We start from the raw sequence: 22,475 nt of genomic DNA on the forward strand, positions 1-22,475 counted from the left end.
GTTGTTAAGAAGGTAGAGAAGCACTTTATTATAGACAGACTTCTCCCCATCTTAGCTACTGTTGACTCAATATGTTTTGACCATGACAGCATACAATCCAGGGTTACTGCAAGCAGTTTAGTCATCTCAACTTGCTCAATTTCCACATTTATTTATTACAAGACTTAGTTGAGGTTTAGGGTATAGTGAATGATTTGTCCAAAATACATTGCTTTTAGTTTTTGAAATATTTAGGACTAACTTATTCCTCGCCACCCATTCTGAAACGAACTGGAGTTCTTTGTTAATGAATGAGAACATCAGACAAACAGTAAATACAGGTCATATCTGCAAACAGTCGATATCAATGCAACATTTGAGGTGTAAACCAATATTACTGTAGCAATGAGAGAGGCAGCATCAACCATCACATTGCACATCACTTGCACTACCATCAGATTAGCATAACACACAATTACAAATCAACAGACGTAGTTAAGACAAAATAACATTGGTTCCCTTACACTAAAGATTATAGGTAACAATCCTTCGTATGAACTGCCAACTTTATTATGCATATTATTTGTTAATTGTGGAAATAAATTAAGATATGCAAGATGTTTTAATATATATGCATATTTTTTAAATAACTGTATATAACTCAACCGAGGGGAGTTCGTTGGAAATGCTTTTGTCAGTTAATCTGTTTCTGTTCTGTAGGTGGCACTGTGTGCTCTTAATAAAGGATGAGTGGGCCATGTCCTAAACACACGCTATATCAAATTAAAGTTTATTTGTCACATGCACAGCATACAGAAGGTGTAAACGGTACAGTGAAATGGTTACTTGCATAGTAGCAATATCAAAAACAGGAAGTGTCCAGATATATATATATATTTTTTTACATATTTTGTAATTGTTAGATGACGCTTACCCGACACATTTATCTGAATTGATGGGTCATGTGAAAGAAATGCTAAACCACTCCCCCAGCCACATCTAGCTAAGTGGATGGGTCCCTATTGTCTAGACATTTTTTTATTTTTATTTTTTACCTTTATTTAACTAGGCAAGTCAGTTAAGAACAAATTCTTATTTTCAATGACGGCCTAGGAACAGTGGGTTAACTGCCTGTTCAGGGGCAGAACGACAGATTTGTACCTTGTCAGCTCGGGGATTTGAACTTGCAACCTTCCGTTACTAGTCCAACGCTCTAACCACTAGGCTACGCTGCCGCCCCAAATGTACACATGTTCATGAAATACAATAGATGGCCATAATCTCCCCCAGACACACCTGGCTAATTTGACGTGTCGTTAAATAATCCGGTTGAAGTGGAGTCTTTTGTTCAGACATGTATCTAGCTGTGGTATGAATCGGCAGGTAGCTAAAGCTCACAAACTAGGTTCAATGTTAGCTAGCTAACATTAGGCTATACCTAGCAATGCAAATGGTTTTCTGATTCGAATAATGTTACGACACAGATCATACACGGAACGTTAGCTAGAGAGCCAGCAAGCTATCGTTCGCTAGCTAACTAACCTTTAACTGGCAATAAAGCGACTTTCTGACAAAATTAGAAACTTGTATCTGAAAATGGAGCTAGACTCTTACCCGTATATATAGATGAACGCTTCACGGCAGACTGGAACCATTAACTCCCTTTTATTTGTAACTACATCTTGTTTGGCCAGCGTTGTGTCAAGTCACTGGTTCACACTGACCGTGGCGTGTGCAGAAAGTAGCCCATCACTTTTTCCAACTGATTTGTCGATAGCGCCTGCTAAATTCAGGGCATTAATGTTGTTGAGAAAAGTAGCAAAACTTTTGTAGTCCTCGATGGCTAACGTTATATCTTTCAAAAACGGCACGGTAGAAAGGACTATCAACACATACTGAACATCTCACGTTATAGACAGAAGCATGCTACATGGCAGACCAATCCACACTCATCTCCCAGCATGTCCAGCCCATCCATTATCTCAGACAATCATGGCTAGCGGGAAGGTTCCTGACTTTTTCCGTGGTTAAACCAACTAGGCTAGTAATTTAACAATTTTATTCATATTTATGGATGGAATACAAGTTTGCTATTAAGGCACATGAAAGTTCACATGTTCCAGAAGGCATTTCTGCCCAAAAACGCATTTTGATAAATAAATAAAATGCACTCACACAAAATGGGCATTATCATAATTTTCACAATTTCAGAGTGTTATTTCGACCTCATAGTGTAAAATTACAAAGACTGACAGGGGCTTTAAGGCTTGGATTTGTGGAGAAGAAGCTGATCCTATATAGATCTGTAGCTATGGGAAACTCCACCCCAGTACTAGAAGAGCAGAGGTTAGGTCTCCCTGTCAGATACTGAATGTATGTACACAACCCTGTAATTTCAGGCAGTTTAAAGCCACAATCCTGGCTTTGTGTTTCAGTCCACTGGCAGCTGTGGGACGGGGCTGAGAAAACGTAACCCTAAGTAACCACTCTCATACAAAGCTCTGCTCCCAACCCATGTGTGTGTGTCTGCAACAATAATAATAATAATAATAATAATAATTTGGTGTTTATATTGTCCTTATTTCACATGTACAAGTGTGTCTTATATACACGTGTGAATTGGTCATTTGTTTTTTGCATATCACAACTTCCCCTGAGACGCCATCGGAGAGTGGAGTCGCGGCCAGGGTCAGCCATGATCAGCGGCGACCCAGGAGCAATTAGGGTTAGGTGCCTTGCTCAATGGCACAGCAACAGATTTTTTGCCTTGTCGGCTCGAGGATTAGAACAAGTGACTTTTCGGTTACAGGCCCTAAGCTCTAACCGCTAGGCTACCTGCCACCGTGTGTGCTTGTGTCTCTCTCTCTCTCCCTCTCTAGATGGGTAGATTGTAAGCAAAAAGACAAATCCCTTTAGTCTAAAAGTTAAACAATGGACAATAAAGTCTATTCATAGAGCTTCGATCATTCTAAGGCTGTTCAGCACAGAGTACATCACCTGCAAGATGACCATGTCCTTTCTTATGTTTCAACATGGCTACTAAATAGGTGAACCTCTCCCTGCATATATCACAGCTGTAAGGCTTCTCATTTACATTTACATTTACATTTACATTTAAGTCATTTAGCAGACGCTCTTATCCAGAGCGACTTACATTTAACATTTTTTATTTAACTAGGCAAGTCAGTTAAGAACAAACTCTTATTTTCAATGACGGCCTAGGAACAGTGGGTTAACTGCCTTGTTCAGGGGCAGAACGACAGATTTGTACCTTGTCAGCTCGGGGATTTGAACTTGCAACTTTTCGGTTACTAGCCCAACGCTCTAACCACTAGGCTACCCTGCCTCCGGTGTGGGTGCGTTTGTGTACAGCCAGCGCGTCGGTTCGGGAAAACTTCTTCCCACATTGATCACAAGCATGAGGCTTCTCTCCAGTATGAGTTCTCTTGTGTGCAGCTAGGTTTTGTGACCGACTGAAGCTCTTCCCGCAGAAAGAACAGTGGTAAGGTTTTTCCCCCGTGTGCGTTCGCTGGTGATTCACCAGAGTACGAGACAGCGAAAACCTCCTCCCACAGTGATTGCAGACATAAGGCATCTCTCCAGTATGCACACGTTGGTGTGTTATTAAACGGCGGCGGAATATGAAGCTGCTGCCGCAGTCGGAGCAGTTGTGCAGTTTCACTCCTCGGTGTATCTTCATGTGAATTCTGAAGTCATCAGGATGGTTGAAGGTCTTTCCACACAGGTCGCAGACAACAGACTTCTCTTTACTGTGCCTTTTCTGGTGATTCTTCAGATACACCGGATGAGAGAAACAGTTCCCACACTCAGAGCAGCGGTAAGGTCTCTTTCCCCGGTTGTGCGTCAGCTGGTGAAATTTAAAATTACCTTTTGTAGTAAAACACGCCCCGCATTCAGAGCAGCGGAAGGGCCTTTCGGCGGAGGGCTTGTGTTTATGTTCATGTGCTTTCAGTAAACTGAAATGAATGAACCGCATTCCGCAGTCAGAACATTGGAACGGTTTCTCTTTGGTGTGCATTTTCATATGGAAATTAAAGGTTGCCAAAATACAAAACGTCTTCTCGCAGAAGGAGCATTGGTAAAGCCTTTCTGCGGCAGGCTTGTGTGTTTGCTTGTGTGCTTTTAAAGTGGAGTTTTGTGCAAAACTTTTCCCGCAGTCAGAGCAATGGTGAATTTTTTCCCCTGTATGTGTTTTCTGGTGCATTTTAAGATTACCTTTTAGACTGAAACTTTTTCCACACTGTGAGCAGCTGTAAGGTTTCTCTCCTGTATGGATTCTCTGGTGCATTTTAAGTTGCGCTGAACCAGCTAAACTCTTCCCACACTGAGTGCAGCAGTAGTGAGATTTCTTCCCTGTACGTCTCTGCGGTTGTTTGTTGACGTGTTTTGATTCAGAGAGACTCCAGTCTGGGTCATCAGCATCATGATGATGTTGTTGTTGAGGCTTCCCAGAGGATCCACAATAGCCACGTCTTTTTCCTGTGTGAACAAGGAAAAACAATCAAAACATTGAATACAGTTTGTCCTAGAGAAGTTACATCATTTTGAGGTATCATCAAAACCATTCATCAGATAATCAAATTCCCTAGACTGCATTGTAATTTAGGATTTAAAAAAAAATCTTTGACATGCAAAACCAGTCCTTGAGAAGTATTGTTCAAATAGTTCATGGAAATAGTTCCATGAATCAAATAGTTCATGGAATTTTGAATAACGGTTATTGGCCAGCTAAAGGACCGCGGTTACCGTAAAAAAAAGTTTAAATAGCAAAACAAATACACATGGTACCAGTCAAAAGTTTGGACACATGTACTCAAAGGTTTTTCTTAATTTTTTACTATATTGTAGAATAATTGTGAAAACATCACATTTATGAACACATACGGAATCATGTTATATCCAAAAAAGTGTAATTTTAAATTCTTCAAAGTAGCCACACTCTGCCTTAATGACAGCTTTGCACACTCAACCAGCTTCATGGGGAATGCTTTTCCAACAGTCTTGAAGGAGTTCCCACATACGCTGTGTACTTGTTGGCTGCTTTTCCTTCACTCTGCGGTCAAACTCATCCCAAACCATCTCCAAGGGGATGAGGTCGGGGGATTGTGGAGGCCAGGTTATCTGATGCAGCACTGCATCACTCTCCTTGGTCAAATAGTCCTTACACAGCCTGGAGGTGTGTTTTGGATCATTGTCCTGTTGAAAAACAAATGATGGTCCCACTAAGCGCAAACCAGATGGGATGGCGTCTCGCTAAAGAATGCTGTGGTAGCCATAATGGTTAAGTGTGCCTTGAATTCTCAATAAAAATCACCAACAGTGTCACCAGCAAAGCACCCCCACACCATGACACCTCCTCCTCCATGCTTCACGGTGGCAACCACACATGCGGAGATCATCCGTTCACCTACTCTGTGTCGCACAAAGACACGGCGGTTGGAACCAAAAATCTCAAATTTGGACTCATCAGACCAAAAGACAGATTTCCACCGGTCTAATGTCCATTGATCGTGTTTATTGGCCAAAGCAAGTCTCTTTTTCTTATTGGTGTCCTTTAGTAGTGGTTTCTTTGCAGCAATTCGACCATGAAGGCCTGATGCACGCGGTCTCCTCTGAACAGTTGATGTTGAGATGTGTCTGTTACTTCAACTCTGTGAAGCATTTATTTGGGCTGCTATCTGAAGTGCATTTAACTCTAATGAACTTATCCTCTGCAGCAAAAGTAACTCTGGGTCTTCCTTTCCTGTGGCGGTCCTCATGAGAGCCATTTTCCACATAGCGCTTGAAGGTTTTTGCAACGGCACTAGAATAAACTTTGAAAGTTCTTTCAATTTTCCATATCGACTGACCTTTAAAGTAATGATGGACTGCCGTTTCTCTTTGCTTATTTGAGCTGTTGTCGTCATAATATGGACTTGGTCTTTTACCAAACAGGCCTATCTTCTGTATACCACCACCTACGTTGTCACAACGCAACTGATTGGCAAAAATGCGTTAAGGAATAGAATTCCACAAATTAACAAGACACACCTGTTAATTGAATTTCATTCCAGGTGACTACCTCATGATGCTGGTTGAGAGAATGTCAAGTGTGGAAAGCTGTCATCAATGTGTGTTTAACACATTTTAGGTTCCTACATGATTCCATGTGTGTTATTTCATAGTTTTGATGTCTTCACTATTATTCTACAATGTAGAAAACAGTAAAAATAAAGAAAACCCTTGAATGAGTAGGTGTTCTAAAACTTTTGACTGGTACTGTATATATTTTTTAAGTATAATAATCTGTTTTAATATAACTGCATTGAGTGTGGGAAATGTGCTTCCAAAACATAATTATTGTTATAAAAAAAATATGAAACGACTCGTGAAACTGGAATGAAGGATAGATCTCATAATATACAAGGTCAAGCACTTTTCATGCTTTGTCTTCACATGATAAACACATCTGGACTCTGAGACCTTCCTGTTCCAAGTGGGTGTCAGGTAAAAGTAGACGATAGGAGACAACAGGATTCTTAGTGAAAGGGCTGTTGTTGAACGTTTGCTTGACTTATACACCACCGTTCAAAAGTTTTTTTGTCCATTAAAATAACATCAAATTGATCAGAAATACAGTGTAGACATTGTTAATATTGTAAATGACTATTGTAGCTGGAAATGGATGATTTTTAATGGAATATCTACATAGGCGTACAGAGACCCATTAACAGCAACCATCACTACTGTGTTCCAATGGCACGTTGTGTTAGCTAATCCAAGTTTATCATTTCAAAAGACCAATTCATCATTAGAAAACCCTTTTGTAATTATGTTAGCACAGCTGAAAACTGTTGTTCTGATTAAAGAAGCAATAAAACTGTGCTTCTTTAGACTAGTTGAGTATCTGGAGCATCAGTATTTGTGGGTTCAATTACAGGCTCAAAATAGCCAGAAACAAAGAACTTTCTTCTGAAACTCATCAGTCTATTCTTGTTCTGAGAAACGAAGGCTATTCCATGCGAGAAATTGCCAAGAAACTGAAGATCTCGTACAACGCTGTGTACTACCCCCTTCACAGAACAGCGCAAACTGTCTCTAACCAGAATAGAAAGAGGAGTGGGAGGCCCCACTGCACAACTGAGCAAGAGGACAAGTACATTAGTGTCTAGTTTGAGAAACAGATGCCTCACAAGTCCTCAACTGGCAGCTTCATTAAATAGTACCCGCAAAACACCAGTCTCAACCTAACCAGTGATGAGGCAACTCCGGGATCCTGGCCTTCTAGGTGTTTTACAGTCGTTTTACAGAATTTGGCAGTACGTCCAACCGGCCTCACAACCACAGATCATGTGTAACAATGCAAGACCTGTAGGATCGTCTGAGACTAGCCACCCAGACAGCTTATTAAACTGAGTATTTCTATCTGTAATAAAGCCTTTTTATGGGGAAAAACTAACTCTGATTGGCTGGGGCTGTTGCATTTTATATTTTTGTTCAGTATTCAATAACATTCTCAAGAACGGTTACAGAAATATATTTTTCATTATTACAACTATGATATGTTGTTTATCTTCATTAGTTGAATGCACTGACTAAATTCGCTCTGGATAAGAGCTCTTGCTGAATGTAAAAACAAAACACGTTCATAGCATGCTGGGTATTATTCTAATGAGCTCGGTCTTCAGCCACAACTGTCAGATACATGGTTATACGTTAATTGTATCAAAACCCTTGGCAACATGTTGCTCTCTTCTATGTTTAACGATTCTACAATGGAAAAAGGTGTTGATGCAACTTAGAAAACGTTGATATCAGAGGCCCCTGGACTGCACTGTAATGTTAGATAACAACAACTAAACTTCACAATGGTACTTAGAACCAAAACAAAAGGTATCCTGCTGCACTTACTTTGATGAATCACGTCTCCTTCCTCCTCCTCGTCTCCTCCTCCAGCAGTTCCTCTCAACCCTGGTGTTTTCCTGCAGTCGACCAGCCACACAGACACCCTCTTCAGACCCAGCAGTAAGGCATTACCAGGAGAGGACAGAGAGGGGGCCCCACTCACTCTCTTCTCCCTCTGCTCTGGTGTGTGTCTCTCTGGAGCTGGCTCCACCTCCAGGCCTTTGCTAGGCAACAAATCCCTGTCCTCCTCATTCCATTCTTCATCGCAGTCTGCAGCATTGTCCTCAAAGGACTGGCTGGGACTCATGCGCTCCGCCTCCAGCCTTGTGCTAGGTAACCAATCCATGTCCTTCTGGTTCTCATCTGCATCACAGTCTACAGCATCATCATCAATGGATTGGCTGGGACTCAAAGGTGCACCACTACCATTCTCCTGTATCTTTCTGATGTCCTCTTTCAGTTGGAGTAACCAAGACATTCCCTGCTCCTCCGATTCCATTGAATCTACATTTTCCCAAAGTTCCTCCAGGATTTTACAGCACAATGAGTGATGGTGATTCTTTCCTTGAACATCGGAGCCATCCATGCCACTTATTCCACTGCGTTCACACAGGCAGCGTAAATTGTCCTTGGTTAAAGTGTATAAACTCTGTTCCATTTCATCCATCAACGTTTCCCTCTCTCCACTCATATTGTCCTGCTCACGTGGCAACAACAGCAATGAAGTCAATGGCCTGTAATGAAAATGAAAGATTAGAACACATTAACGATTGCATCTGTCATTTCACCCTAAGATTTTGCTTCTTTTTACTTTGAGTGTTAAATTGGTTTAGGAATATTCAGGCATGTTTAAATTAAATATTCATGTTGGTATAGTCATAAAATGACATGAAAAGGTTATGCATGTCAAGATGACATGGTGGTTTACATCTATTGTGTTTTGTCTTAGTTTGATTAATACCTAGGAAGTAAGATGACATCATATAGGGAGATCTGTGGAAGGGAGACATTTCAATGACGTGGGCATGGGGTCCCTACTTGCGGATCTTCACAAAGGAACCCAGGCAGTGGGAGAGCAGGGTTTGGGATACATGTTCCCCGGTTTCAGATGCACCAGGGGAGGCAGATGTCTGATGCTGTTTCAGTCTTCTCTGCTGTGTTGCTGGCACTAGTCTGGGCATTGGGGTGGGTGGAAGAAGTGGGGCCTAAAAGGGTTACTTTGTGTTCAGACTGCCGCTGCCCTGGTCACGCTGAGAGAAGGGAAGTCTAAAGCACAACCAGACTTGTTAATCGAGCTGTTGATGGCGCTTTATAGGGTGGAGAGCTTCTCTGTCAAATGGCACCTCCTGCTCTCTGCTACAGCAGATATTTGAAAGGTCCATTGGATTTACTCGTATTTTCATCATGGACAACATGCAACGTGTAGCTACAGCTTTCAATCCCAGTGTTGTCCTGAAAACAGCTGCTGGTATTGACACAGCTCTGTATTTAGTGGCTAAAGCAGTCTGGACCAGTCTCAGTACTGTTTCACTTTCCCTTTTTAAAATATATTTCAAGACACTTCAAAATGACAATTCTCAAGTGCAACTAGCATTCAAAATATTAGGACAACAGTCACATCATTCAATTGTTCAAAAATAATATCACACAAATCACAGCCCTACTACCATTCATTACCTAAATAATCTGTCAAGTACAGCTCTACTACCATTCATTACCTCAATAATCAGTCAATTACAGGCCTACTACCATTCATTACCTCAATAATCTGTCAATCACAGGCCTACTACCATTCATTACCTCAATAATCTGTCAATCACAGCCCTACTACCATTCATTACCTAAATAATCTGTCAAGTACAGCTCTACTACCATTCATTACCTCAATAATCTGTCAATTACAGGCCTACTACCATTCATTACCTCAATAATCTGTCAATCACAGGGCTACTACCATTCATTACCTAAATAATCTGTCAAGTACAGCTCTACTACCATTCATTACCTCAATAATCTGTCAATTACAGGCCTACTACCATTCATTACCTCAATAATCTGTCAATCACAGGCCTACTACCATTCATTACCTCAATAATCTGTTAATCACAGGCCTACTACCATTCATTACCTCAATAATCAGTCAATTACAGGCCTACTACCATTCATTACCTCAATAATCAGTCAATTACAGGCCTACTACCATTCATTACCTCAATAATCAGTCAATTACAGGTCCTACTACCATTCATTACCTCAATAATCTGTCAATCACAGCCCTACTACCATTCATTACCTCAATAATCTGTCAAGTGCAGCTCTACTACCATTCATTACCTCAATAATCTGTCAATTACAGGCCTACTACCATTCATTACCTCAATAATCAGTCAATTACAGGTCCTACTACCATTCATTACCTCAATAATCTGTCAATCACAGCCCTACTACCATTCATTACCTAAATAATCTGTCAAGCTCAGGCCTACTAGCATTCATTACCTCAATAATCTGTCAAGCTCAGGCCTACTACCATTCATTACCTCAATAATCTGTCAACTACAGGCCTACTACTATTCATTACCTCAATAATCTGTCAATTACATGCCTACTACCATTCATTACCTAAATAATCTGTCAATTACAGGCCTACTACCATTCATTACCTAAATAATCAGTCAATTACAGGCCTACTACCATTCATATAAAACTTTAATAATATGTCAATTACAGGCCTAAGCCAATCATGTACAGTACTGTTCTATTTGCCCTTTTTTGAACAGCATACAACACAGTTCATATCCTTTTGTAAACAATGTAGCCTACAACAGATTTCAAACTGGCAATAGCCACTCACTGATGGCTGTGTATGAGATCCCCTCCCCACACACACACACATTCAATGTGATGGCACACGATCAGCAAGTGCTTTGTAGTCTGGCTCATAGTTTGACACAGCAAGTCTGACACTGTGTGAGACTTCTATTAGATAGACAAGAGCTGTTCTTTGACTTGATCATTTTCATCTGTGAAAAGGCCATCTCACAGAGATATGTTGATCCAAAGTAGGCCTTTACCTCATGTGCGCAGGATGAAAGGAGGGGAAACTTTTCAGTGTTTACAAGAACCCAAGAGTCACGGTCTCTTGATCTTGCTTTCAAACCTATGTCCTTTTGCAATTCAATTATCTCCATGTCAACTCCGATTGGTAAAGCAAATACTTGCTGAAATTTGGCAGACACCTCCTCAATCTCAATGGGGAGGTAAGGGTTTGAGATAAATGCAACAACCACTCCTATGTCATTGAACTTCTGAAAACGCCTGTTGAATTCAGATGCCAGTTTCTCCAGGTGGGAACAGAATTGTTGCTGGGGAAAAGCATCTTTGTTTCCGATGTGTTGCTACATTTTCTCCAGGTTTGGGAAGTGCACCAGCCTTCCATTCCTCAGCTGAGAAACACACCCACCTTGGCCTTAAAAGGCACTGACAGCGCTGATCATGTTTGCCACGTCTTTGTCTTTTCCCTGAAGCTCATAGTTGAGCTGGTTCCGTTTTGCTGTTATGTCCGTGAGGAAACCTCAGTCTAGCAGCCATGCATCATCAGACAGTTCCTCATACTCCTCATTTCGTGACTCCAGAAACGATTTGATCTCGGGCAACAAGTCAACAAATCGCTGCAGTACTTTCCCGCGACTCATCCACTTTACGCAAGCGTGGAGAATCAAGTCACCATATGCGGCGTCAAACTCATCTAATAAAGATTTAAACAAGCGGTGCTAAAGTCCATTTGCGCGAATTGAATAAACAATAATAACAACAAGTGTCATGACATGAGACGAGTCCACTACTTTACTAGCTAGTGCTTGCTGATGGATCACACAGTGTTCGTTCAAAAACTCGGGGAAATCGGGATCACGACAGCACACTGCAACGAAGCCCGAATGCACCCCACGCATTGCTGGTGCCCCGTCTGTAGTGCCCTCGCTACCAGCTTATGAATGGGAATGCTGTTATCATGCACATAACGTTTAAACTCGTTGTAAATGTTCTCACCTATTGTGCTCCCTTTTAATAGTAACAAGGTGATAAAGGCCTCCTTAAAAAATAATGAATTAATTCAAACATTTATGATTTTCTTTTCTCTCTGATTTTGAAAACTCCTCCCGATCGACTTGGAATGCTTCCAATTTCGACTTGTCGACCACGATCGACGGGTTGGTGACTCCTGATGTAGAATAAGGCATTTGTGAAAATTCTAAAGTAATATATTCAGCTGGTGTTGCGTGTTGGTAAATTCACCTATTCTGCATCATGCGCACACAGACCAGTGTCCTTTGAAATCGGAGTAGATTGCCAGAATGACTTCTACGAACCGCAAGAGATATGCTAACTGGATAGCAGTCGTTCAAGTTCAGCATAGCTAGCTAGCAAAGATAACCAAATGTATTTCTAGCTAACCAAATGACACCTGCATCTAGTTGTAGCCACCGAAAAACGATATGAGGGGGAAAAAGTCGGTCACTCACCCACTCCTCCAATGACATGACATCCTCCCAGCAGCTAGCTAATGTTAGGTTCCGTGCTTTTAACATGTTAAATAAATAGATACGCAGGCTAGCCTATTAGCCACGCTATGACTGCCTTGTGATCATTGTCATTGCTAGTTTGATTGTTTTGATATTCCCAGCCTTAGTTACATTCGTCCGTTTTTGTCAGAAATATTGAGTCATTGAAACTTAAACGGTGCATTCCGAATGGATGCAGCAAACAATACCAGTCCAGCTGTGATTTGGAGCCAGTTTGATGTTTTTGTACACCACCAACCCTGTGAACGATTAGCTACTGTTTAGGGCTTTGGTTTGATAATCATTTGCTTAACTCTAAAGTGGAACCGACAGCGTTTGAACTACTTTGCAGATATGAAACAAACATAATCATATCAGTCTAAAACATAAAATTCCCAGTATATGCTACAAAACCAACTTTATAAGAGGTTTTATAAATAGGTTCGATATGACGTACAGTAAGAATGCAATTCAATGCATGATCGATGTAATTCACCAATACATTTCTTGCTATTCCAAAAAAGATTGAAATCAGGTTGTAAATCACAGTAGTGCTAACGTTTGTAACCTTTGCTACCTACCAGGTACAGTAGAAAGGCTAGCTAGCTAACAGGCCAGCGCGTCTCTGTCCAACCTGAACAAGAAGTAAACCTCGTGACTTTCGCTCGATGTTCCTTCGATAACGTTGTTCTGAGATCAGTTTTAGAAATTCCCACTATGTTGGAAGACTAATCTAGTTAGGGCTAGCTCCTCATTCTTTACTTGGTTCCAATTTCTGCTATGCCGTCATCACACACAGACCAGACCAGTCGAGTATCGATATATCAATGGTAAACTTCTTCTTCGATGAGGTTTAACGGCGATTGGTATCCAATATGTTGCATTACCGCAACTTACTAGACTGGAGTACAACTCCTTTATACGTTGCTTGATTTTTTAAATTGTTAAATAAGATATTCAAATACCCTACCATCTAACACCACACTCACGAAAAAATCTACAAATTAATAAAATATAAATATTTATCTCGCACGGGACATTTCTGATCCCCAGACCCATGGGGACACCTACAATTAACACATACCACTACTTTCCCCAATGCTACACATTCCCTTGTCTCATGCCCGTCTGCACACTTCTCATACCTAGGAACCTCCCTCTTACACACTGCTGCCACGTGCCCATAAGCTTGACACCTGTAACAACATAATGTATTCGGTATAAAAGCTTGCACAGGTTAACTTATATATTCTAACATCACTTTGTCGGACAAAGACTCAACATCAAAACTCAAAAGAACAGACAAGGACTCTTCTGTTTCACCACTCTCGCCACCCTGTCTGCCTCGCAGCAAACAACGAGCATCACAAACACCCAAAGTCTTCCTCTTCAGTTGGTCAACTTTTACATTTACTGCTACCCCAGTAATCACTCCTTTCAATGGCACCCTTCTCTTGAGTGCAAAACAATTCCCATTTCTTGTCCCCATTCGTTTAACTCCGAGCGCCTTCTCCCTCTGACCAGCAGAAACATAAACAATTATCACAAGACCACTTCTGGTTACCCTCACTGATTTCAAGGCACCCAGCTCTGTTTTCACCCACCCTGAAACCACAAATGGATCAGCAAAAAGGCAAGGGTCCACTTTCTCCAAAAACTTCACTCCTACTGTCATAGACTCATCTTCATCCTGACCCTCGGTTCAAGGGTCGGGCGCCTGAGAACTTCACCACACCCACCACCTCCGATACTTCAACCTCATTCACTTCCAATTCTCATCCTGTCTTCAGCTCCCTCTGCTTACACTTTCTACCATTCTTCTTTAACAAACCATCTCCCTTTTTCCGCCATTTTTAAGCGATTCAAGCTCACCATCTTCCTCCCTCTCTCTTAGACCTCCCCTGCATCTCTTTTTCCCTGAATTCCTCCTCCTTATTCCAAGTATACGTCTCCTTATGATAATAAGGCACTTCTCCTGACATACATCTTGTTCTTGCCTTCTCAAGGGACGCCATTTAACCGGCTTTCACAATCTCCGTACAATCAGCACAAATCCCTCAGGATGTAGCGCTCAACAGTGCATCCCACTTATAATGCAGCTGCTTAGTCTTGAAGTTATTCTTTATCAAAAGCTACTGCGACACTTTCCAATTTTGACTTTTTTCCACCAGCTCTGTACGTGATCCACCATTAGCTGGGACCGCTCTCTCTTTCTCCCCACCAATGGTAAACTCTATGGCTAGAGCAGATATGACTGATGATGCTTCGTGTAATCTCACTTCAGGAGACATTTTTGCTGCATTTGGGATGTTTTCAGGCAAATATAAAGTGTGAAAAAAATGAATTTTGAAGTTCAGAGGAGCTTTTTCTGTTATTTCATTAGCATTACGAGGCTTAGTTGTCTAAGGATTCCTTCGTACTTCTTAACATGAAAAAAGGCGTGCACAGGTTAAAAAAAAAACAAAAAAAAACACTAACATATATTACTCAATTCAACTTTATAGCATACATCAATTGATAAACCCATTCGGAAAAAATATACATTGGAATATATTTACATGAAATTGAATTAAACATAAAATGTCAATATATTATTTTTACATATGGGAAAGTATATGAATTAAGATAATCCATCAGGAGCACTAACCCCCTTCATCGTGTCCTGCAAACCAGTGCATTTAATATTTATTTAGGTATCTGGAGCCTCTTCACTACATGTTTTCTATAGAACCTTTATTTAGAGATCTGGAACCTCTTCACTAGTTGTTTTATATAGAACCTTTATTTAGAGATCTGGAACCTCTTCACTAGTTGTTTTCTATAGAACCGGTATTTAGAGATCTGGAACCTCTTCACTACATGTTTTCTATAGAACCTTTATTTAGAGATCTGGAACCTCTTCACTAGTTGTTTTCTATAGAACCGTTATTTAGAGATCTGGAACCACTTCACTACATGTTTTCTATTGAACCTTTATTTAGAGATCTGGAACCTCTTCACTAGTTGTTTTCTATAGAACCTTTATTTAGAGATCAGGAACCTCTTCACTACATGTTTTCTATAGAACCTTTATTTAGAGATCTGGAACCTCTTCACTAGTTGTTTTCTATAGAACCTTTATTTAGAGATCTGGAACCTCTTCACTAGTTGTTTTCTATAGAACCTTTATTTAGAGATCCGGAACCTCTTCACTAGTTGTTTTCTATAGAACCTTAATTTAGAGATTTGAAACCTCTTCACTAGTTGTTTTCTATAGAACTTCTGTTTAGAGATCTGGAACCGACCACTAGGTAATTTCTGTCAGGTGGATGGATTATCTTGGCAAAGGAGAAATGCTCACTAACAGGGATGTAAAAAAAAGTTGTGAACAACATTTTGGAGAAATAAGCTTTTTATGCCTGGAACATTCCTGGGATCTTTTATTTCAGCTCATGAAACATGGGATCAACACTTTACATGTTGCGTTTATATTTCCATTCAGTATACTTGGACCACAAAGTTCTTGTTGAGAGTACGGATGTTTTCATTGGGTGAAGATTGGTGACCACAGGAAGTATTCAAACCTGATTGATTGGGTGCATTACTATAATATCTCCTTAAGTGTGCAACCATTCTACTTCCCACAAATCTAAAAGCATTGGATTAGTGGAGACATGGGCTAGCGGGAGTTTTTATTTTTAAAATTTTAAATACCAATCATTACCTTTCAAATCAGCAGTGGCTATTTTGGCATGTACATCTTGGTGGGGCACTACACAATACAACACAACACTAAACAATACATTAGTTGCACTATAACGGTGACAAATGGTGCCCACAAACTGTTAGGGCCTACATAAAGCTGTCCCAACAACAGAGTTCCAACAGCAGTCCCACAACCTTACGACTGCTACACCTGGCTATCAGCGGAGCCTTGTCTGGCAGCGAAACATTCACCCTCATTTACTGCCTTTAAAAAAAACATAGCTGATATGGCTGACTTGCTTAAACAAATGTGGGTTATACTGGCAATTGAGATGTACAAACTATGGCAAAAGCGGACAACAAGTGGATAAGAGACAATCCGTAATTTCAATTAAGACATTACTGAGTGAGCTAGGACAGACGTAGTCAATATAACTATTTGTTCAGCACTTTTGAAATGTACAGCAACAGAATTCAGAACATGGGCCGTTCTTACAGTGTTCTCCCTGTACACCAAGTCAGAACTGTAGGATAAATAAAGGGGGCATATAAGCAGACAATGAAAGCTCTTACAATATTCAATGATTACATTTCTCAAAAACAGGTTATAGGCTACATGTGCACCACCAAGTCAGAACAGTAGGTGAAATTAAGAGGTGAAGATAGACCAAATTAGGGTGAGGCACATAGGCTACTAACAGCTTACTACACAACATACACTTAGTACTACTTTCTTAGCTACAGTATACTGCCCGGTGTAGGGTGCCGTCTTTCAGATGGGACGATAAACGGGTGTCCTGACTTTCTGAGGTTATTAAAGATCCTATGGCACTTGTCGTAAGAGTAGGGGTGTTAACCCCGGTGTCCTGGCTAAATTCCCAATCTGGTCACCTAATAATCCCCAGTTTACAATTGGCTCATTCATCTCCGTCCTCTCCCCTGTAACTATTCCCCAGGTAGTAGCTGTAAATGAGAACGTGTTCTCAGTCAACTTACCTGGTAAAATAACGAAGAAAAAAAATACATCTCTCCCTGGCATATTACATAATTTATGCAGCCGCACACAATACATTTTTTGGACTCACCTTGTGCTGTGCTCACTTGAACAGGAAGGTGGCGCAGCGGTCCTTCGTGGGCAAATTTTTTCATCAAACTTTGTCATCAAAGTCTGGCATTCTCTGGGTTTATGGTGCTTTTAAGACAACTGGGAACTCGAAGAAAGAAAAAAAGGTTGAATCATGATGATGTCAGAGATCTTCAGGTTGTAGCGCTTGAAAGAGGCCCGGGTTACCAATTTATAATTCCGAGTTGATGACAGTTCAAAACGTATTTTCCCAGTTGTAGCTCGTTTTTCCTGAGTTCCCAGTTGTCTTGAGCTAACTAAATTTAGATTTTGCATTTCTGAGTTAACAGTTGTTTTGAGCGTGGCACAAATCATGCTTAATTGACAGCATGGCCAATGTTGAATGTTTATAATTTTAAACTAGGAAAAGAGACCCTTAATCTTAGACTTGGGACCCCACATCCACTCCACTGAATAGCAGGCTAATGATTGCTTTGTAATGCTTGCAGTTAGTCACTTATTCCTTCCAAAGCACTCATTGTTAAATTTGCAATTTCCAACTTGTTGTGTAAGGTTTATGTCCAATAGCCGATGAGAACCGATACGTTTTATCTATATTTTCTCTTCATTATTTCTCTTCATATGACAAGGATTAAAAAGGATTTCCCAGTAGATTGTCGACTTGATACATGATGATGACTGCGAGCTAAGATTTCAAAAGTATGATGTTGACATGATCAGTACAATCAAAGCTACTATACAGTGGGGAGAACAATATTTGATACACTGCCGATTTTGCAGATTTTCCTACTTACAAACCATGTAGAGGTCTGTAATTTTTTTTATCATAGATACACTTCAACTGTGAGAGACGGAATCTAAAACAAAATCCAGAAAATCACATTGTATGATTTTTAAGTAATTAATTTGCATTTATTGCATGACATAAGTATTTGATCACCTACCAACCAGTATGAATTCCGGCTCTCACAGACCTGTTAGTTTTTCTTTAAGAAGCCCTCCTGTTCTCCACTCATTACCTGTATTAACTGCACCTGTTTGAACTCGTTACCTGTATAAAAGACACCTGTCCACACATTCAATCAAACAGACTCCAACCTCTCCACAATGGCCAAGACCAGAGAGCTGTGTAAGGACATCAGGAATAAAATTGGAGACCTGCAGAAGGCTGGGATGGGCTACAGTACAATAGGCAAGCAGCTTGGTGAGAAGGCAACAACTGTTGGCGCAATTATTAGAAAATAGAAAAAGTTCAAGATGACGGTCATTCAACCTCGATCAGGGGCTCCATGCAAGATCTCACCTCGTGGGGCATCAGTGATCATGTGGAAGGTGAGGGATCAGCCCAGAACTACACGGCAGGACCTGGTCAATGACCTGAAGAGAGCTGGGACCACAGTCTCAAAGAAAACCATTAGTAACACACTACGCCGTCATGGATTAAAATCCTGCAGCGCAGGCAAGGTCCCCCTGCTCAAGCCAGCGCATGTCCAGGGCCGTCTGAAGTTTGCCAATGACCATCTGGATGATCCAGAGGGGGAATGGGAGAAGGTTATGTGGTCTGATGAGACAAAAATAGAGCTTTTTGGTCTAAACTCCACTCGCCGTGTTTGGAGGAAGAAGAAGGATGAGTACAACCCCAAGAACACCATCCCAACCGTGAAGCATGGAGGTGGAAACATCATTCTTTGGGGATGCTTTTCTGCAAAGGGGACAGGACGACTGCACCGTATTGAGGGGAGGATGGATGGGGCCATTTATCGCGAGATCTTGGCCAACAACCTCCTTCCCTTAGTAAGAGCATTGAAGATGGGTCGTGGCTGGGTCTTCCAGCATGACAACGACCCGAAACACACAGCCAGGGCAACTAAGGTGTGTCTCCGTAAGAAGCATCTCAGGGTCCTGGAGTGGCCTAGCCAGTCTCCAGACCTGAACCCAATGGAAAATCTTTGGAGGGAGCTGAAAGTCCGTATTGCCCAGCGACAGCCCCAAAACCTGAAGGATCTGGAGAAGGTCTGTATGGAGGAGTGGGCCAAAATCCTTGCTGCAGTGTGTGCAAACCTGGTCAAGAACTACAGGAAACGTATGATCTCTGTAATTGCAAACAAAGGTTTCTGTACCAAATATTAAGTTCTGCTTTTCTGATGTATCAAATACTTATGTCATGCAATAAAATGCAAAGGAATTACTTAAAAATCATACAATGTGATTTTCTGGATTTTTTTAGATTCCGTCTCTCACAGTTGAAGTGTACCTATGATAAAAATTACAGCCCTCTACATGCTTTGTAAGTAGGAAAACCTGCAAAATCGGCAGTGTATCAAATACTTGTTCTCCCCACTGTAGATATAACGTGATTCAACGTCATTATCTCTGTGGTCAATGACCTTGAGCCTTCTTGGATGGCCACTTCTAATGTAACTCTATGGCAGCCCCCAAGGGGCTTGAATTTCGAGCTCTACCCTTAGACTTGGCGGTGACATAGTGTCCCAATGAGTGACAGAACACTGAGCGACAGAACACTTGCGCCACCACCACAGAAAGCACTGAGCTAGGCTAAAACTCCTTCATTTTGGAGCTGCCTTACTCAAGAAAACAAAGAGACCAAGTTTGTATGAGGTTTTATTAACTCAATTATATATATTTTTAAACATTGTTTGCAAACGGATATGTGACACGTATTAATGCCAAAACAACATGCAAACAGGCAAGCCCCAAAAATATAATTAAATGTTGCTAAAAATGTGGGGCTCTGCCCTGAATGATGGGTCGCCACTGCAAGTCAGTAACCTGGTTTCTAGCTAACCTTGTTATGCGAATAAAATGCATGTAATGACAAGCCTGATGTAACGAGAAAATTTGTCAGTAAACTTTCCAAATGTCAACAAAACAAAATACGCCAGACAAGGCTGGATAGATTATTCCACTAAGCACGGACCGACGCCAATGTCTTCCGGCCGTGTGTTTTTGGTGCGTTTTTGATTTGACCCAAACATAGACGTCTATGTTTCACAAGTTTGGACAGCACAGTACAGCACAGTCCAGTAGAGAGCAGCACAGTACAGCACAGTCCAGTAGAGAGCAGCACAGTACAGCACAGTACAGCACAGAGCAGCACAGTACAGCACAGTACAGCACAGTACAGCACAGTCCATTAGAGAGCAGCACAGTACAGCACAGTCCAGTAGAGAGCAGCACAGTACAGCACAGTCCAGTAGAGAGCAGCACAGTACAGCACAGTCCAGTAGAGAGCAGCACAGTACAGCACAGTACAGCACAGTCCAGTAGAGAGCAGCACAGTACAGCACAGTACAGTAGAGAGGAGCACAGTACAGCACAGTCCATTAGAGAGCAGCACAGTACAGCACAGTCCATTAGAGAGCAGCACAGTACAGCACAGTCCAGTAGAGAGCAGCACATGACAGCACAGTACAGCACAGTCCATTAGAGCAGCACAGTACAGCACAGTCCATTAGAGAGCAGCACAGTACAGCACAGTACAGCACAGTCCAGTAGAGAGCAGCACAGTACAGCACAGTACAGCACAGAGCAGCACAGTACAGCACAGTCCAGTAGAGAGCAGCACAGTACAGCACAGTACAGCACAGAGCAGCACAGTACAGCACAGTCCATTAGAGAGCAGCACAGTACAGCACAGTCCAGTAGAGAGCAGCACAGTACAGCACAGTCCATTAGAGAGCAGCACAGTACAGCACAGTACAGCACAGTCCATTAGAGAGCAGCACAGTACAGCACAGTACAGCACAGTCCATTAGAGAGCAGCACAGTACAGCACAGTACAGCACAGTCCATTAGAGAGCAGCACAGTACAGCACAGCCCATTAGAGAGCAGCACAGTACAGCACAGCCCATTAGAGAGCAGCACAGTACAGCACAGTCCATTAGAGAGCAGCACAGTACAGCACAGTCCATTAGAGAGCAGCACAGTACAGCACAGTCCATTAGAGAGCAGCACAGTACAGGAAAGTAAAGTATAGTTCAGTATAATGTATTGTATTGTACCCTACTTTACTCTAATGTACACAACTGAATTAAACTCTACTGTACCGTACTGTACTCTACTGAATAACACTACTGTCCTGTACCGTACTGAACTGTGCTGTTCAAATTTGTGAAACATAGCCAAGACGTCTATAATTGGTTCAGATTTGGTCTGGTAATTTAATGTTAATTTAATTAGAATAATATCCAGCATACTTTGAATTTGTTTGTTTTTACCTTTACAGTTTGGTCATTCAGCAGGAGCTCTTATCCAGAGTGACATAGTCAGTGCATTCAACTAATGTAGATAAACAACATAACAGCTGTAAGAAGAAAAATAATAATTCTGTAACCGTTACTGAGAATGTTATTGAACACTGAACAAAAATATAAAATGTTTTCTGTAAAATGTTCTCTCTACCAGACTCATGGTAGAGAAATTTACATGAAATGATCTGGCAACAGCTCTGCCAACTGCACATTTCCCTCAACATGAGACATCTGTGGCATTGTGTTGCGTGTGAAAACCGCACATTGTAGAGCGGCCTTTTATTGTCCCCAGAACAAGGTGCAGGAGGTTTCTTCTCAGTCACTTTGTCTCGAGTCTCGGGTTTTCCTTTTCTCTTCATACCGTTTTTGAAGTATCCATTTTGTTTCAACGTGTTAACTTTGACCTCCAGCTGTATTATACTGATGTTTTGTATGTTCATGTCATTTATGTAAAAAATAATTGCTCACAACAAAATGTACATTTGTATGCATTTTTTCCTCTGCTCTACAATCAAGCATATTTGAAACACTTTATACAGAACAGCGTGCCCATGCTGTTGAAAAGCATACAAACTCACCTGATCCATTGTGGAAGATGTTGTTTCCTCAGAGTTTATTCACATGACAAATAAGTAAGGCTACATTTACTTTGTTAGTCGCAGCCTTTAGATAAAGATTAGGGGGTTGCTGGGAAATAATTCCAGGATCTCAAGTTCGATGAGCTGAAATACCAGACCAATCAAACGTTAATTTAGATTTAAAAACTTAATTTAAGTAGTAACAAATAAGCGTCTCATGTAGGCTAATCTTACTTAGGAAAGATCCTGGATAAGATTTTACCGGATCTATAAATCAAGAACACGTTCAACAACAGCCCTTTCACTAAGAATCCTGTTGTCTGCTATCGTCTACTTTTACCTGACACCCACTTGGAACAGGAACCTCTCAGAGTCCAGATGTGTTTATCATGTGAAGACAAAGCATGAAAA

General features: G+C 41.2%; 1 protein-coding gene across 1 annotated transcript; it reads right to left on the reverse strand.

Annotated features, from left to right (window-relative positions):
* Positions 1–128: 128 nt before the first annotated feature.
* Positions 129–13,236, reverse strand: LOC129846898 (zinc finger protein 883-like). The gene is made up of 3 exons (XM_055914704.1): positions 13,028–13,236; positions 7,891–8,618; positions 129–4,479 (listed from the first exon to the last, which is right to left on the reverse strand). Exons 2-3 carry the CDS (start codon positions 8,573–8,575, stop codon positions 3,311–3,313), a joined length of 1,854 nt encoding a protein of 617 aa, XP_055770679.1. The 5' UTR covers positions 8,576–8,618; positions 13,028–13,236; the 3' UTR covers positions 129–3,310.
* Positions 13,237–22,475: the final 9,239 nt, after the last annotated feature.

The sequence above is a fragment of the Salvelinus fontinalis genome, unplaced genomic scaffold, assembly GCF_029448725.1.
Source record: "Salvelinus fontinalis isolate EN_2023a unplaced genomic scaffold, ASM2944872v1 scaffold_0641, whole genome shotgun sequence".
In the NCBI taxonomy this organism is placed as follows: domain Eukaryota; kingdom Metazoa; phylum Chordata; class Actinopteri; order Salmoniformes; family Salmonidae; genus Salvelinus; species Salvelinus fontinalis.

What these genes read in the sequence shown, in the direction of transcription:
- LOC129846898 (XM_055914704.1), bottom strand. Translation starts at nt 8,575, where the DNA reads ATGAGTGGAGAGAGGGAAACGTTGATGGATGAAATGGAACAGAGTTTA. An exon ending in AGGAGACGTGATTCATCAAA is followed by an intron (nt 4,480 to 7,890) that starts GTAAGTGCAGCA and finishes TTGTTCACACAG; the next exon opens with GAAAAAGACGTGGCTATTGT.